The 17,035-nt window shown below is 40.2% G+C and overlaps 1 protein-coding gene across 1 annotated transcript in view; it reads right to left on the bottom strand.

The window, feature by feature from the left end:
* Positions 1–3,713: 3,713 nt before the first annotated feature.
* LOC140453267 (potassium voltage-gated channel subfamily KQT member 4-like) overlaps positions 3,714–17,035 on the bottom strand; it is a gene marked incomplete at its 5' end in the record, with an annotated part of 635,590 nt that continues 622,268 nt past the window's right edge. The window contains one exon of the mRNA XM_072547825.1: positions 3,714–11,373. Within this exon, the coding sequence (XP_072403926.1) occupies positions 11,161–11,373 (213 nt within the window). The remainder of the gene's footprint in view (positions 11,374–17,035) is intronic.

Genomic DNA, 17,035 nt, shown 5'->3' with positions numbered 1-17,035 from the left:
GTAAGGATATTATAGGTGAATCAGTACTGAGACATTACTGTGCTCAGGGCTGGTAACTGATTAGATGTTGAATTGGTCAATAAATAAGGACTGGTCCTAACGAGCCAACCAGAGATAACGTTGATTAAAAACGAGAAAAGAGAGCACCAGTTCTGACTGGATTTTAGCAGGACTTGGTATTATTTTTAGAAACTCCAGAGACTGTAGCCATTCTCTTCTCTCTGGTTTTCTTTCCAGTTATTACATTGTTGAATATTCTAAGTAAAGAATCCCAGTCTGCGAAAAATAGGTAAATATTCATATGAGAAAGTGAGGACTGCAGATGCTGGAGATCAGAATCAAGAATGTGGTGCTGGAAAAGCACAGCAGGTCAGGCAGCATCCGAGGAGCAGGCGAGTTAACGTTTTGGGCAAAGCCCTTCAATATTCCTAAGAGTCTGCAGACAGTTTTTGCCCTAATCAATGACTTCACAATCTAACTAAGGGCGTGCAGTTGTGGCTTTCTTGGTTAAAGCACCTGCCTAATACACAGGAGATCCGAGTTTCCGCTCCTGGCAGTGCTTGTCTTTGTCGACAGCTCATTGTTGTACTTTCTCGCTAATGTTGCGTAAGGGGTGGCACGGTGGCTCAGTGGTTAGCACTGTTGCCTCATAGCACCAGAGACCCTGATTCAATTCCCGCCTCAGGCAACTGTCTGTGTGGAGTTTGCACGTTCTCTCTGTGTCTGTGTGGGTTTCGTTCAGTGCTCCGGTTTCCTCCCACAGTCCAAAGATGTGTAGGTTAGGTGAATTGGCCATGCCAAATTGCCTGTAGTGTTAGGTGCATTAGTCAGGGGTAAATATAGGGGAATGGGTCTGAGTGGGTTGCTCTTCGGAGGGTTGGTGTGGACTTGTTGGGCCAAAGGGCCTGTTTCCACACTGTAGGGAATCTATCTATCTATCAAATACTACGTTCAGGTTCTGCATGCCTGTGAACAACTCATTGTCAAAGGACTTAATGAAGGCCTGGTATTTATTGCTTGAACTGGCAAATTACTGTTAAATTCTTCTTTTGTATTTAATTTACTCCTTAACTGTATCTGGATTAGAGTGGTGCTGGAAAAGCACAGCAGTTCAGGCAGCATTCGAGGTGCAGTAAAAGCGACGTTTCGGGCAAAAGCCCTTCATCAGGAATACCTCCTTAATTGTATCTGTCAGCCTTTCTATGTGAGAGTGGAGGCTTATGATCAAAGAAAATTGAGTTTAGATTGCCAACATTAAATAGATTACTGGATTAGTGGTGCTGGAAGAGCACAGCAGTTCAGGCAGCATCCAACGAGCAGCAAAATCAACGTTTTGGGCAAAAGCCCTTCATCAGGAATAAAGGCAGTGAGCCTTATTCCTGATGAAGGGCTTTTGCCCGAAACATTGATTTCACTGCTCGTTGGATGCTGCCTGAACTGCTGTGCTCTTCCAGCACCACTAATCCAGTATTTGATTTTCAGCATCTGCAGTCATTGTTTTTACCAACATTAAATAGATTACCTTGTCATTTGTCACTGTTCTGCTAAATCACATTCTTAATAATAATTTGTTAATTTTTGTTTGAGTTATAAATCTTGGTGTCCAAGATCTGTTATTTGTCAGGTCTATTTAAGAACAATTGAGCAATTTGAAGCTCATTGAATGTTTTGTTTTCATTGTGTTGTGAGCCCAGTGATACCAAAACATGATTTGTTTGGCTTGTCCCTGTGTCATAGCATATGTTATAACATACATAAGCATTGCAGCAGCACAGGAACAAAACTGTTTTGATAACAATCAAATAATTGTATTTACTAAGAAAGGTGCTTGAGAGATCATGCATATGCAGTCTTGTGAGTGTGTAGACAGGGAGTCAATGTGTTCCTAGTGTATATATAAGATATTAGGAGAATGTTCAATATAGGTATATCTGCACACTGTGAGTGTGTGTAACATCTGGTGTTTGTGTGCGTGTAAATGTGTTACATGGATATGTGCGGTGTATGTTGAGGTGATACATGTGAAGTTTAGTTTGTCATACAAGTCATGTATGTTGTATTAAGTATGTCTTTACAGGGAATACGTACAATGCCTGGTATGTGTCTATAATGAAAGTGTCTGCAATATCTGGTGTGTGTATACACAGACTGCATGGAATGTCTGTGTGCATATATGGTTTTAGATTAGATTAGATTACTTACAGTGTGGAAACAGGCCCTTTGGCCCAACAAGTCTACACTGATCCTCTGAAGAGCAACCCACCCATACCCCTACATTTACCCCTTACCTAACACTACGGACAATTTAGCATGGCCAATTCACCTAACCTGCTCATCTTTGGACTGTGGGAGGAAACCGGAGCACCCGGAGGAAACCCACACACACACACGGGGAGAATGTGCAAACTCCACACAGTCAGTCGCCTGAGGTAGGAATGAAACCCGGGTCTGTGGCACTGAGGCAGCAGTGCTCACCACTGTGCCACCGTGCCGCCCACGAATGTGCATTAACCAGTGTTTGTATAAATGGAGTGTATGAAATCTTGTATATGCACATGTACATCGGAGGCATGTGCCTGTATGCAATGTTTGGGTATGTGTACATGCAGCTGAGTAGCATGTATACACAAAGTCTCTACGGTGCCTGGTGTGCATGGATACAGAATGTGTATCCAGCTTCTGGTGTGCGTTTATACAGGGAATATGTGGAGTATCAAGTATGTATGTATAATTCGAGTGAATGTCGTGTTTGGGTGTTTAAGTAGGGAATGCATGCACTGTCTAATGTGTACATCCACAGGGAGCATGTATACTGTCTGGTATGTGCACAAACAAAATACTGTAATATGTGCTGCAAAGTGTCTGCATGCAGGAGGCGTCTGCATGTCTGGTTCATGTTTATACTGTGAATGTGCGCATGGTCCTGTTTGTGTATAAATGGATCTATGTAACATCTAGTGCATTAGAGTTCGGGAAGTATGTGCAATGTCTGATGTGTGTGTACACAGGCAGTATTGTGCATGCACAGACAGGGAAGGCAATCAATATCTGGAGTAGGTGTATGCAGGGATTATGTCTGTTACATTCAGGGAATGCATACAGTAGCATTGTGTGTATAAGCAGGGAATATGTGGTGTTTTCTTGTGTATTTGTGCGTGTAAATGTGTTACATGGACATGTGTGGTGGATGTTGAGGTGATATATGTGAAGTTTAGTTTGTCATACAAGTAGTGTATGTTGTATTAAGTATGTCTTTACAGGGAATATGTACAATGCCTGGTATGTGTCTATAATGGAAGTGTCTGCAATATCTGGTGCGTATATACACAGACTGCATGGAATGTCCGTGTGCATATATGGTTGTGTGTGTAGTGTCTGATGTGTGTACATAAGGATGTGTTCAATGTCTGGAGTATGCATATACAAGGAGTATGTACAATATTTGGTGCCTATAAAGGGAGAATGTACATTAACCAGTGTCTGCATAAATGGAGTGTATGAAATCTTGTATATGTGCATGTACATCAGAGGCATGTGTGGTGTTTTCTTGTGTATTTGTGTGCCCAGAGATGAGAAATATTAAATCACGTTGGAGAATTTATGGAATAAACAAATAAAGAACAATGGATAAATCACAACAAACGGACAAATTCTTCATAACGTTTATTATAATAAATAACATTTCATTATCTTAGTGAGGTACTAATTTCTTTTGTTAAGCAGAACTGGTTAGAAGCTGGTTAGGATTGTCTTGCGGCTAGGGTCTTTTATTCTGGTTGCAAGGGGACATTATATTCTTGGAAATCATTGGAAATTAAACAAACATCTAAATGACACTTTGAAAAATTTCTCCCCTAATTTTGTTCAGATATGACACTCCTCGTACCAATATTATTTGCTTAGCGTGGCTGGAAGGACATGCATCTCATGCAGATGATGTCGGTGAGACAAAATATGCAACTCTTCCATGACATGCAGTTGCCACGTGCGATTGGTGTAATGCATAGATATGGTCCACCTTTATCATACAGCCTACACCTCAGCCCAGTGTAACGTAATGGATCCAGGCCTAGTTACAATCAGGCTAATGAAGCTAGCATGTTGGCTCTTGGATTACTAATTATTATTATTAATTAATCTTGATTAATAATAATATAACAATAATATGCCACGAGTGTGGAAGAAGCAGTTTTTTCTCAGGTTGTAAAGCCTGTTGGATGCTATGGGTTGGGATGGTTAAACATGCAATGGCATCATTGAGATGCAAGACACCCACACCAGGAGAGACTGTTCTGTTCATAATTACTTATTTCTTAAGTTTGAACAGCAGAAGTGTTGTTCATTACTCCCACAAACTCTGGTGTAATGTCAATAAAGAGTTCAGCTAGCTTGCAAGATTGTGGCCCCGAGAGTGGGATAAATCACTCACATAAATGAATGCTGTTGTTGCAATTGTGAAGGAGTGAAAAGGACATGTCTGCCATCAAGAATGGCTGGGGAGAAGGTCAGCTGGGGGTTGTTTGGTGAAGTCATGCATCCACCACACCAAGACTTATTACAACTTCATAGATCAAAATCTAATGTTAAATGGCCTGCACACAACAATGGGAAACAAACTCCATGACCTGCTACATGGAATTTGTAAACAGTTTTAACAGTTAAAACTGCTTACTGACTAGCCACAGAATATTATGTCCAAAACAATTTCCCATGCATTGATGTAACCATACATGGAGATGAAAGGCAGAGGATAGGTTTCCAGCTCAGAATCACAACCTATTGTTAGGTTTACAGCTTAGAATCACGACTATTGATATCCAAGGTGTAAACTGTGTGTAAATGAAAATGGTTAAATATTTCATCATCATCTCCTCTCTCTCCCCATTGTTGTAGTGCTTACCCCAGATTCATCAAGGTCTCTTCTGCTCCTAGGAAACTTATACATTTTTAAAGTCACAAATCCCATGAGTAAATTATTACTCCTACACTTTACAATGAGCTGGGTTTCATCTTTCTTCACTTTAGCCATGAATTGAAGATTTGTTTGGCATATTCTGACTTCTGTTTTTCAGTTCTATTCCAGTACAAAGAGATTTGCACTTTCCAGTTCAGCAACATTACCACATGAACGAACAATGGTATCTGTGGGCTCCTCTCTTAGCCATGGAGTGGTCATAAAGGAGGACTCCTTCCCTTGACAGTCCACTGGGTTTGTTCAGCAGTCTGTCTGTGTGGTGGTGGAGTCCCACTTGATGCCAGTAAATGTCAGTGAGGGCAGAATGTGGTGGGTAATTAATTATTTTTTTGGATTGACTGGCCTCTGATTGGCAGATAGTCATATAATGAGCTTTCTGTTGCCAGTAACACTGTGGTGTAGGACAATATCCAACTCTCCTCACAATGTCTCCCATATGCATTTTAACTACCTCCTAGCCTATCTTCAGAGAAGATGTTAAAATTCACCTTCATTTATGTGCTATTTTAAACTGATAATCAAAAATGATTAAAATTATACTCAGTGAAAGAGCAGCATTCAGTAAGGGCATTCCCAGTTCTTTTCCCCAGTTTGTATTGAGCTAGACATTGCAACAAAGCAGAAATAGGTTACCACAATTTGCCTATTCACTATCAATATTCATGCTCCTGAATATTCACTGCTGGAAACAATGAGTTAATGGACATGCGTAATTAAAAAAAATTCTCAACTCCAGCACACAATTCTTGTCCTTCTGCAGTTTGCCACTGTCATTGTCAAGTTGCTCACTCCAGATAGAATGTTGGGTGGATTTTAATTGCCACCCTGAAATCTGACTGGCCCACATTAGGTTATCAAGCAGTTCATTCATAATGACAATTTGATACATTGGTGGCAAGTCCAAGCTTTGGGCCAATTATCACTAGAGATCAGAGTAGAGAATACAGAAACAGAGTGCTTTTCAATGAAGCATAAAATCTAAACAGGGAATTTCAAACGGGAATAGAAAAAGAAAGTACTTTCACTGGGGAAGAAGAATTTAAGAGTAACACCAAAGAACAAGGTGTAAAAGTAATGATGAGATAGAATTATCCTACGAGAAACAGTCAAATACTGGTGAATAAATTATTTGAAGATGTTTATATTCTAAACTATGGTGAAAAGAGATGAGATTGAGATTAAATTCCATTCTTTCAGGGAGCCACTGGTCTCATTATTATAGTATTGAGAGCACATGAATGTTTGACCCAGCCACCCTATCAGGAGAGCTTTATGCTCTAAAGAACTGCCTGTCAGACAACTTCATTTCTACATAATGTAATAAAAAATTCAAGGTTTGTTTAGAAATTGAAGTCTTCAAACTGCCACTGTGGTTTTACTTCTTGACCCCTGGATTACCAGCCTAGGAATATGAACCACCACACCACCCTAACCGTGCAAATAGAAATTTCCACCAATTAAAAGGCACTTCTTATCACTTCATTTGTTTTGATCACCAGCCAACATTCTCTTCCGCATCTGCAAAACTATTGAGTTGGTATGATGTTTGACTGATCCTCTTCGAAAAGTCTTACGCACTAGTTACTTTCTGACCTAGATTGATTACTGTAACTTGAGGTTTTGTGTCTCAGTGAGAGTGCTGTGCTTTCTGATCCTCCACCTATTCCCCCCTTTTCACTCTCCAACGATTCTTGATGAGACATAGGAAGAGGATGAAGGAATGAACACATCTTTTTTAAGGGTACGGCTGTGATGGCCAAACAACCTCAAAAGCTCTTCAAGTCTAAAATCAGCTTCACCCAATTAGCTCCAGCTTTCTCTACTACTCAGGTATGTCCTGCATAAAAGCCCCAGCCATGCTCAAGATCAAACTGGCTAGTGTGAGAACCATATCAGAAGTCTGCTTTATCACTGAAAATAATGAGCCAGGCCACAGGGTGTGTCAGAACAGTACAAGACACCGACAATTCTCTGTGTAAAATGGATTACACATAATGGCCCTGATCATTTGTTGGAATTTTTTGTACAAAATCTACATGGATGGTCATTGGTTACTCACAATGTATTATTGTACAGACATCTCACAAAGTACATTATTGTACAGACATCTCACAAAGTACATTATCCCTTACAAAACAAGGTTTTCCAAAAAAAGAACGGATCTCTCATCATGTGTGGGTTACCTGCTTTCACAGAAAGCTCTAAAACAATGAAGTTGTGATTTTTCAGAAATGCAAGATTAAAAGTCTCAGAAACCTCATCTTCTATAGCATGACAGCCATGTGTGTTATACAGTCTATTCTGATATAATGCAATAGTTCCATTCCTGTGCGATCCTGCAATATAAGAAAATTGTGTAATAGCAGCACCATGTAAATCAATGGGAACAGAATTGTGTTATAAGGAACGTTCATGTTCTACAAATAATGGTCTAAATTATTCAATCGCATGATAGCCAATTGTATTGAAGAAACGTGCGTTATAGCAGAACCGACTGTACCTGTAATAAGTGATTGAAATAAATGATGGATCCCTTTTCCTCACCTTGTCAGCTCTCCTAATGAGAAGTTTAATTGGACTAGGCACTTTGGGAAGTGCTGTATTAACAACTGTTCAAGTGTTGTTTGGAGGTATCTTGTAGCTGTTTGTCCAATCACTCTTTATTTAGGGACTATGTTACTTTACTCTTTGACAATCTTTGTGGTTCAGATTTCATGCAATAGACACAAAGGTTAAATCAAAAATCTGGACAATCCATAGATATTAAATTGGAAGCTAAGAGAAAGTAACTTTACAAGAGATGAGAAATACAGTAAAACTGGTCGATGCACCTACTGAGCTCAGGCTGACATGACACTTATACAGTGGCTGTAGGCCCAGAATAAGAGTGTCAACACAATCAGTAACACTAACACCAGTGACATCAACATCAGTAACAATATTATTGGTAACACTACCATCAGTGATACCGTCAACAGTGACATTGTCATCCGTGACACTGCAATTAGTGACACTACCATCAGTGAGACTACCATCTGTAATTACAGCAATCATTAACACCTTCATCATAACACCATTCAGGAACACTATCATCAATGTGACAGTACCAACACTGTTCCAAGAACTTCAATGTGATGTGACCAATGATGTGATTGATGTATCAATGTAATAGTAAAATCAGTGATTTATCATCAGTAATAAGCTAACTTCAGTGTGGCTGTACCATTGTCAGTGTGATCCAATAAGATGACATGACCAAGTGAATCAGTCTTGTGTTTCTGGCTGTTACCACCATTTGGCGTGATATAATGAATGTGCTGTCCTGACAGAGAAACAGCTGTTGAGCACAAAGGTTAGAGCATGTTATCCAATATATTTGCCCTGGCTAGTGGAGATGTTCCAATCCAGTATAACACATTTGTGAGAATAGCCTTCAAGACAGCTTAAACTGCCCAACAGGCCATTGTTGCTCAGTACACCTTCACATTACATAAAAATAAATAAAAACAAAGTCCACAAAGCTCAACCCAGCTGGGATTCTAGCCAAGCATTCAAAATGTAGTGCAAGTAAACTTTTGTGTTATGGGTGGACAGTGTATAGGTTCTCTCAATGGTTTAACAGTTCTGAATTTCCCAAGAAAATAACTGACTTCTGGTGTTCAATAATAGTTACAAGGAAAGGAAAAATTTCTGCATTATTTTGTAAATCAGATTGTCAGAACACACTGTACACCTCTCTATATGGTACCCCCTGACTGCTGAGTATATGTCAATGAATTAGAGATAACATCAGACTCAATTACGCAAGTTACTTAAAAAGGGGAAATGAACCTTCTGAACTGCCTGTAATATCTCATCTCTTAGTCACACCTCGTACTGTGTTTTATGTTGTTGAAGATCACTGGGAGCAGAGATTTTGTCTACAGTTCCTCTTATGCAAAATCCAGCGACTTGGTTCCACTGACCTCACGAGTAGGCAGCAAATCCACTCTGTCCATCATCGATGATGCCATTCAGGGTATGACAGAATGGAACATTCCAGCATGAAATGGCTCAGTTGATGGTACTCTTCCCTCAGTCAGAAGGAGGTTGGTTTATATCCCATATTAGCGAGAGCGCAGTGCAGTGTTGAGAGAGATAACTGCCTGGTGTTCACATGGACATTAAAGATCCCAAGGCACAATTTGAAGAGCAGGGAATTCTCTGAGTGTCCCGACTAATATGTTTCTCTCAGTCAACACAACCAAAAATACACATTAATATCTTATTGCCATTTGAGGTTTTTTGCTATTTTCTAATTGCCTGGCAGATTTGCCTGCACAATAGTCATTGTACCTGAAAACAAGTGTGAAGCAACCTGAGATTTTTCAGAGGTGGTAAAGTCCTTCTTTAACTGTCCAGCCTGTCTCTAACCAGCAATTTAAAAGCAGAAAACACAGTAACAAGACATAACTGAGAGGTACAGATATAATTCCCTTGTCTGCATTCTTTATAACACTTAAAATGAGTGGTGATTCAGTGGAATTTATTCCTCTTTAAACTCTTATAATTTCTCAAGTAGGATACGTGTGTCAAGCCACATGAAGGCGAAAGGGTCTCTATGATAATTGGTTAATGATGTCCTAACAGCAGCACTACCACATTTTGCAATTTTGTAAATAAGTTATTGTTTTTTGTGAGATAGGATCGTGCGAAGAGTCAGCCATCTCTCTATTTCTCCTTTGCTCTTATTTGCTTTCGCTCTTCTATCACATACATTAAAAAGAAGAGATCTTGCTGTGAAGCAAGTTTGTGTGTAATACCCATTAGAATGTGCTTTATTCAGACAGCTCAATGTTTAACCTGGGGTTTCTGGTTAGCCACTGTACCTTTGCATCTGTGGATGAGATAACAGCTGGTACCTGAATCATACAGGCTAACAAATAGACACGGAGCTGCATTTAGTAACGCACATACACTCCTTTTTTAAGTATTGTTACTAGGGTCCTGATAAACTGAAATTCCTGAAGGGTGTTGCCTGAAACGTCGATTCTCCTGCTCCTTGGATGCTGCCTGACCTTCTGAGCTTTTCCAGCACCCCACTCTCGACTCTGACCTTCAGCATCTGCAGTCCTCACTTTCTCCTGAAAAACTCTATCTTATTCCTTAACTCAGCATGAACTAAACATCAGATTGGGTTAGATTTCTCTTGGATTTTATATTCTGCTTCCTCTCTGAGGGTATCTGAAACTCACTGAGAAATGTTGTCCTGCTCTGATGTCTTATGTGTCAGCTGCACTTGGATTTTGAAAGTTTGTGTTTGCCAGCATTTCATTTTACAGCCCTCATCAATGTAGCTATAACTCACATCGTTATATCTCAAACTTTTCAGTAAGTCCACTACCAGGCACCACATTCCCATCTCAAATAAAAACAGGAGTTGGTTCAATTGTTCCTTAAAGAATTTCGGCAAATTAGATTTTCCCAGTCCTTTCTTTAATATGCTGTCTTGCTTCAGAAATAGATATCTTTAACACTCTCTAGGAAGGACATTACAATACTGATGGCCAAAGACAAATGGTCACACCCTAACAGAATGTTGATCTTGGCCAGAGTCCTGAGAATTTGATTGACATCATTCTTCAATGCAGCTTCTGTGAATATAGTGCTAAGTTGTGTTCAACTTGACCTTTCATATGATTCCTTTGGTGCAGAAAGTTAAGCAAAAAACCAGGGATCTCAGACATACCTTGAATATGATAAATTATTTCATTGGAATGTTCTGAATAGAAATTGGAATTCCTTCATTAGCTTGAAATCTTATTAGTTTCTTTTTGCTAATGCTACATCTTTTACTACGGATTGCCTTGTGCACTATTGAGTTGGGGCTGGAAGACTGCAAAATGCCAGGTGGAAACAGGCCCGTATTGACAAATTGTGTTGGCCGTTTCAGAATCATAGGAGATAGCAGATCATTTTATTCCCACTTTGGACCAGTAGTTGTCTTCGAGGTCACAGAAGATATCCTTTGTCATGTTGTTCTTCAAAAGTTGATCACTGATACCGAAAAGACATCATTAAATTAAAATGCAAAACAATAATGATGGCTTTTAAGATGTCTTCTTAGGTTTGTTTGTGCCAATCCACATAACCACGTTCAGTCAGGTTACAAAATCAGCAATGGTCACCTGGACCTTTTAATAACCTTACTCAAGATTTGTGGAGGCAGATAGGTTCAACGTCTGGGTAGACATAGAGATATCTGTAGTATCCACTGGGCTGTGATAGTCAGAGGTCAGGTCCTGGTCAACTAGAGGAATGTTCATTGCAGCCAGTGTCAATGCTGTCACTGAACCTTTGCTTAAACTCTGGCTGTAGATCATCAATAACATGTCCAGCTTTTGTTCAATGGACTGCACCTAGAATAGACAGAGAAAGACAGCGTAAATATACAATGAAACAGGATACAATGAAAGAAAATTATTAATATTCACAGTGTTCAAATGTCAAGATAGCGATATAGTCAGTAGTATTATTGGTGATGTAGTAATGTGTAATTAGGCATATCATTCTCTTTCTCATGGGAGATGCTTGGAACACAATTACAGGAGTAAGCTCTAGAACTTGTCCCACCATTCATTTTGATCATGCCTGATTTGTGACTGAACTCCATATTACCCTTGCTCTCTACCTTTTAATACTTTGGGTTAAAAAATATCAATCAAACTCAAGATTTTAAAATCCTTGCAGTTTCTGGAAGAGAATTCTATACTTCAACACTTTTTTTTGTAGAAGTGTTTCCTAACTGTACACCTAAGTTTTAGACAATGGCCTATTGTTTTGGACTCCCAGTCTGCAGAAAGAGTGTATCTGCAACAATTTTATCAATTCTATGCAATATGTTGAAAACTTTGATCAAATACATTTAGTGTGCTAAATTCAAGGGAAAATGAAATGGTTTACATAATATATTCCCTTAATTTAACCCTTGGAGATTCGATATTAATGACAGATTCCCTTGATGCTTTGACGGGTGAGTGTTGATGTTTGAGTGAAAGGCCTTCAGAATGACTAATTCAGGGGCATTCAATGGTGAGTGTTTTCATCATCAACTGACTACAGAAAGAGATCTTTGGCACTCTGAATAGCATGGTCTTGATAGCAGCAGCAGCTTATAAGAACTTTGGTGTTAGGAATTTTGTCTTGTAACTTACGTTGCCGATAAATTTTAAACAGTGAAAGTATATTAATCTAGTTTTTTAAGTGAGAATGGTTGGTTGCCATATCTCATAGCCAAAGAGAAATTACATAAGAATCATTGTCCTGTAAGTTTTTAATCCATGTTTTGAGACAAAGTCCTTGCTCTCCTCAAATCCTGTCTGTTAATCTATTGAACGCTTGATATATTTCTGCAAGACAACAAGTGGTGTTGTTGGAGAATATAATCCTGAGGTAGCAGAACATTTGAACTGAGTTGAGGGGTGTATCATTGATTGTGATTATCGATTCTTAGAGTTTATGGCTAGGGACAAGTTTGTGTAAAATCTCTGTCTTTCTCAGACTTATTGTAATGCTGAAAGTGTGTACACTCGGATAGTAAAGTTTCTAACAAACCAGAGTCTATTTAATAGCATTTCTGTGATCTTTGTGCAAGCCTTCAGACTTTTCAGGTTGAAGAAGTTGCTGTTTGCATTAAACTGAATGGTGTCTCCTATGTGAAGATCTTTGAATGAAATGTAAATGGCAAACAGACCTGGAAGCTTGTTAATGCCATTGGAGACAGGAAAGGCATCTCATGGGGCATTATTCTATATCACACTGACCACTACACGATCATAACATAAGAAGAGCCTGTACATCATTTCATGGCACTTTCACAGGTCTTCATAGTTTAAAGTGGTGTAGCCCTTGATCAAGTAAATCAATACTATATACAGCACCTTCTTCTGTTATAGGCTTTTCTGGAAGTTAATGTGCTGAATAGATTGTATTGACCAATCTGAGTCACACCAGAACAGAGAAAGCTGCACTGTGATTGCTGGCTGACCAAGTTTGCAAGATGAGTGAGAATCCTGTCACAATCTAAACTTGAGCATATCGAACTACATTGTTGTAGGAAGTAACACACAAAGCTCTCCAACTCAGAGGAAATATAGCAAGCTTGACATAAATAGTCGCACAGATTAGTGATTTCACAGAAGATAACAGAGGTACTGAAGTTTCTCAGAATACGAATGGATGTCAGTCATAGCACAGCTTCTGAAATCCTTGGGTTCATCAAATGATAACAACAGGATTGCTTCCACAAGCATGACAAACTAATGGATAAACACCCGCTAATCATCAATCAGAACACATGCTACAGAGCAAAGTAAGAACAACAAATGATGTATAACAGAATTTAATGGCATCAAAAGGTTGCCAATAAACATGACCTTCTCCAAGAAAGTCTGTGATCTGTCTATAGCCCCCAAACCAGTATGATATCCATCTTCTCAGAGGACATTGACGAGCTCCTAATGCATAGGTGTAGCATTTTCTTTCATTCAATAGAGACTTTAACAATGTCCTGAAGCAAGAATCCTCAGTGAGCAAAGATGTTACTGAATCACTCCCAAAGCAGTATATCCTGGATGTGTTTGCCCTTGTTCAAACTCAAGCTGGAGTTACCATGATCATAAAGCAAATGTCTGAGTAAGTTTCCAGGAATCAATGACAGTCCCCTAAGTATTCAAATACATGGAAAACCTCACATGGTCAGGCCAATTTTGCTTAACCTGGAACCAGGGTATTTCAGGTTACAAGAATGTTTCAATAACTCATCTGTATAAATGGGAGAGAAGCAAGTTCATCTGTGACAATTATTGTGGCATTTCACCTCTTTATATTAGATTAGATTACTTACAGTGTGGAAACAGGCCCTTCAGCCCAACAAGTCCACACCGACCCTCTGAAGAGCAACCCACCCAGACCCATTCCCCTACATTTACCCCTTCACCTAACACTACGGGCAATTTAGCATGGCCAATTCACCTAACCTGCACATTTTTGGACTGTGGGAGGAAACCGGAGCACCCAAAGGAAACCTACGCAAACATGGGGAGAATGTGCAAACTCCACACAGTTGCCTGAGGTGGGAATTGAACCCACGTCTCTGGCGCTGTGAGGCAGCAGTGCTAACCACTGTGCCACCGTGCCGCCCACTGTGGGAAAATTTTTGCAGGGCTTTTCTGAACACCCAGATCTCACATTAACTTCAGTTATGAATTTGCATCTGCAGCATAATTCCCAGTTCCTTGTTTCCTAGTCCTCCAGAATAAAGGCCAACATTCCATCAGCTTATTACTTGCTGTATGTGTTTAGCACATCTGAATGATCTATGAAATGCAGGGTAGTGAAGAGGCAAGCAATAATCAAAGTGTGATAGGAAAGGGTAGAAAATATATGCAGAAGAGTGTAGCAGAAATTAGAACCAGAGAGAGTAATGATGGTGGAAGTTGAAGCCCAAGGCTCTTAATCTGATGTCAAAAATAAGCTAGAGGAGGGTGGGGGTGGGGAGAAAGTAGCATAGAGTACAATGGGTGAGTGGGGGAGGGGATGAAGGTGATAGGTCCGGACTTGTCCTACCTGCCTATCTCTTTTTCCACCTATCCACTCCACCCTGTCCTCCCTGACCTACTTTCTCCCCACCCCCACCCTCCTCTAGCTTATCTCTCCACCCTTCAGGCTCACTGCCTTTATTCCTGATGAAGGGCTTTTGCCCGAAACGTCGATTTTGAAGCTCCTGGGATGCTGCCTGAACTGCTGTGCTCTTCCAGCACCACTAATCCAGTTGTGGATTCAGTTTGGACAAAATAAGGAAACAAGGGAAAGAGGCCACAAGTGGGAGGCATCCACAGATCCAGACGAATTGCCTCAACGTTGGATAAAGTAGAAGGCTAGAAATAATAGAGATGTGTCAGAAGACAATTGTCGTGGGTGATTTTAATTTGCATATTGACAGGACATGTCAGGTGGTTAAGGGGAACCAAGGAAGAAGAATTTGTAGAGTGCATCAGGGATTGTTTCTTAGAGTGGTACATTACAGAATCTGTCCAGGAACAGGCTATTTTACATTTAGTAATGTATAATGAGATAGGATTAATAGGAGGTAATTAAGAATCTTTTGGGAGTAGGATCACAACATGGTAGAATTTCAGTTTAAGGGAGTAGCGGCTATGGAGGGGATGAGACTGTCACATACCTCCTTCTGGAATGTGCCTGTGCAAAGGAAATCTGGAGAGGATGCAATGGGGTTTGTTGAGATTTGTCCTGAACAGCTGTGTGTCGCTGGACGCCGTGCTCAACGGTCTGTTCCCTGGAACGCACATCGAGATGAATATCAACTGTGCCTGGAGGGTCATCAGTTCGGTATAAGAAACCTTGCTGGCCTTCCAGTTGAAGGAGTTAACCCCAAGTGAGTGTTGTAAACTGGCACGTTCCAAGGTCCAGGACTATGTGCTGAAGCTTGGGGCAGCTGCTGCCAAGGCACAGTGGGGAAAGACCACTGTGTAAGGTCCCTCTGCTGAAGAATAAGAGGGGGTGGGGGGGGGGGCATTCAGTAATTGGGCCCCACTATTGCCTCAGCTGTCTGTAAATATTGAGTATGGTGGACATCAAAGACTTAATTTGTCATCAGTAAGTGAAGAGAGTATAGATCTGAGCGGGTTCATTAACCTTCCATGTACCAAATGGAAGGGTAGCTACCTTCTCCCCTGCCCGATCCCCCCCCCCCCTCCCATTTATCGCTCCACCCCAGAGGCTCTCTGCCTCATTCCTGATGAAGAGCTTTTGCCTGAAATGTCAATCTTCCTGCTCCTTGGATGCTGCCTGACCAGCTGTGCTTTTCCAGCACCACTCTAATCTTGACTCTAGCCAGTAATGCCCCCATCCCCTGAATGAATAGAAAAAACAGTGGAATAATTTGTCAAAATATTCCAGAACTCACTGGATTCTGGGAGGTACCAGCAAAATGGAAAACTGCTAATGTGACATTACTGTTCAAGAAGGGCGAGAGACAGAAAGCAGGAAACTATAGGCTAGTTTGCCTAACATCCATTGTTGGGAAAATGCAAAATTATTAAGGAAGAAATAGCTGCTCACTTAGAAAAAATTAACACAGTCAAACAGTTAAAAACATAATTTGTGAAAGAGAAATCATATTTGACAAATTTGATAGAGACCTTTGAGGAAATAACAAGCAGAATATTTGGATTTGCAGAAGGCATTCAATAAGGTGCTATTGAATAAAAGGTTACTGTACAAGATAGCAGCTCATTAGCAGATATTGAGGGTATATATTCCTATGAATTGAGAATTAGTTAAAATACTGAAAACAGTCACAATTTCTGGCATCTTTTTCAGGTGGAAATATGTAACTAATGGAGTGCCACAATGATCAATTCTAGAGCCTCAATTGTTTACTATGAATGACATGTGTAACGTATCCAAATTTGTTGGATACAAAAATAGGAGGGAGGGCATGCTGTGATGGAGACAGAATGAATCTGCAAGGGTATAGAATAGAAGACATAGATTAGTATAGCAAAGTACAGGCCCTTCAGCCATCAATGTTGGGCCAACCTTTTATCCTACTCTAAGATCAAACTAACCTACATATTCTACATTTTATAATCTTCAATGTGTCTACAAGAGTCGCTTAAATGTCCCTAATGCATCTGACTCTACTACCACAAGTGACAGTGCATTCCAAGCATCCTCCACTCTCTGCGGAAAAAAACCTCCCTCTGACATCTCCCCTAAACCTTCCTCCAATTACCTTAAAATTATGCCGCTTCGTGATAGCCCTCTATCAAGTTACCTCTCATCCTTCTTCGCTGCAATGAGAAAAGCCCTAGGTGCCTCAACCTTTCTTCATAACACATGCACCCCCGTCAGGCAGCATCCTGGTAAATTTTCTCTGCAACCTCTCTAAAGCTTCCATATCCTTCTTATAATGAGGTGGCCAGAACTGAACACAAAATTCCAAATGTGGTCTAACCAGGACTTTATAGAGCTGCAGCTCTTAAACTCAATCCCCCT

Source organism: Chiloscyllium punctatum, chromosome 27, assembly GCF_047496795.1.
Source record: "Chiloscyllium punctatum isolate Juve2018m chromosome 27, sChiPun1.3, whole genome shotgun sequence".
NCBI classification, from domain to species: domain Eukaryota; kingdom Metazoa; phylum Chordata; class Chondrichthyes; order Orectolobiformes; family Hemiscylliidae; genus Chiloscyllium; species Chiloscyllium punctatum.
Note: the sequence above shows the minus strand (reverse complement) of the source record. Positions and strands in the feature narration are given on the sequence as shown.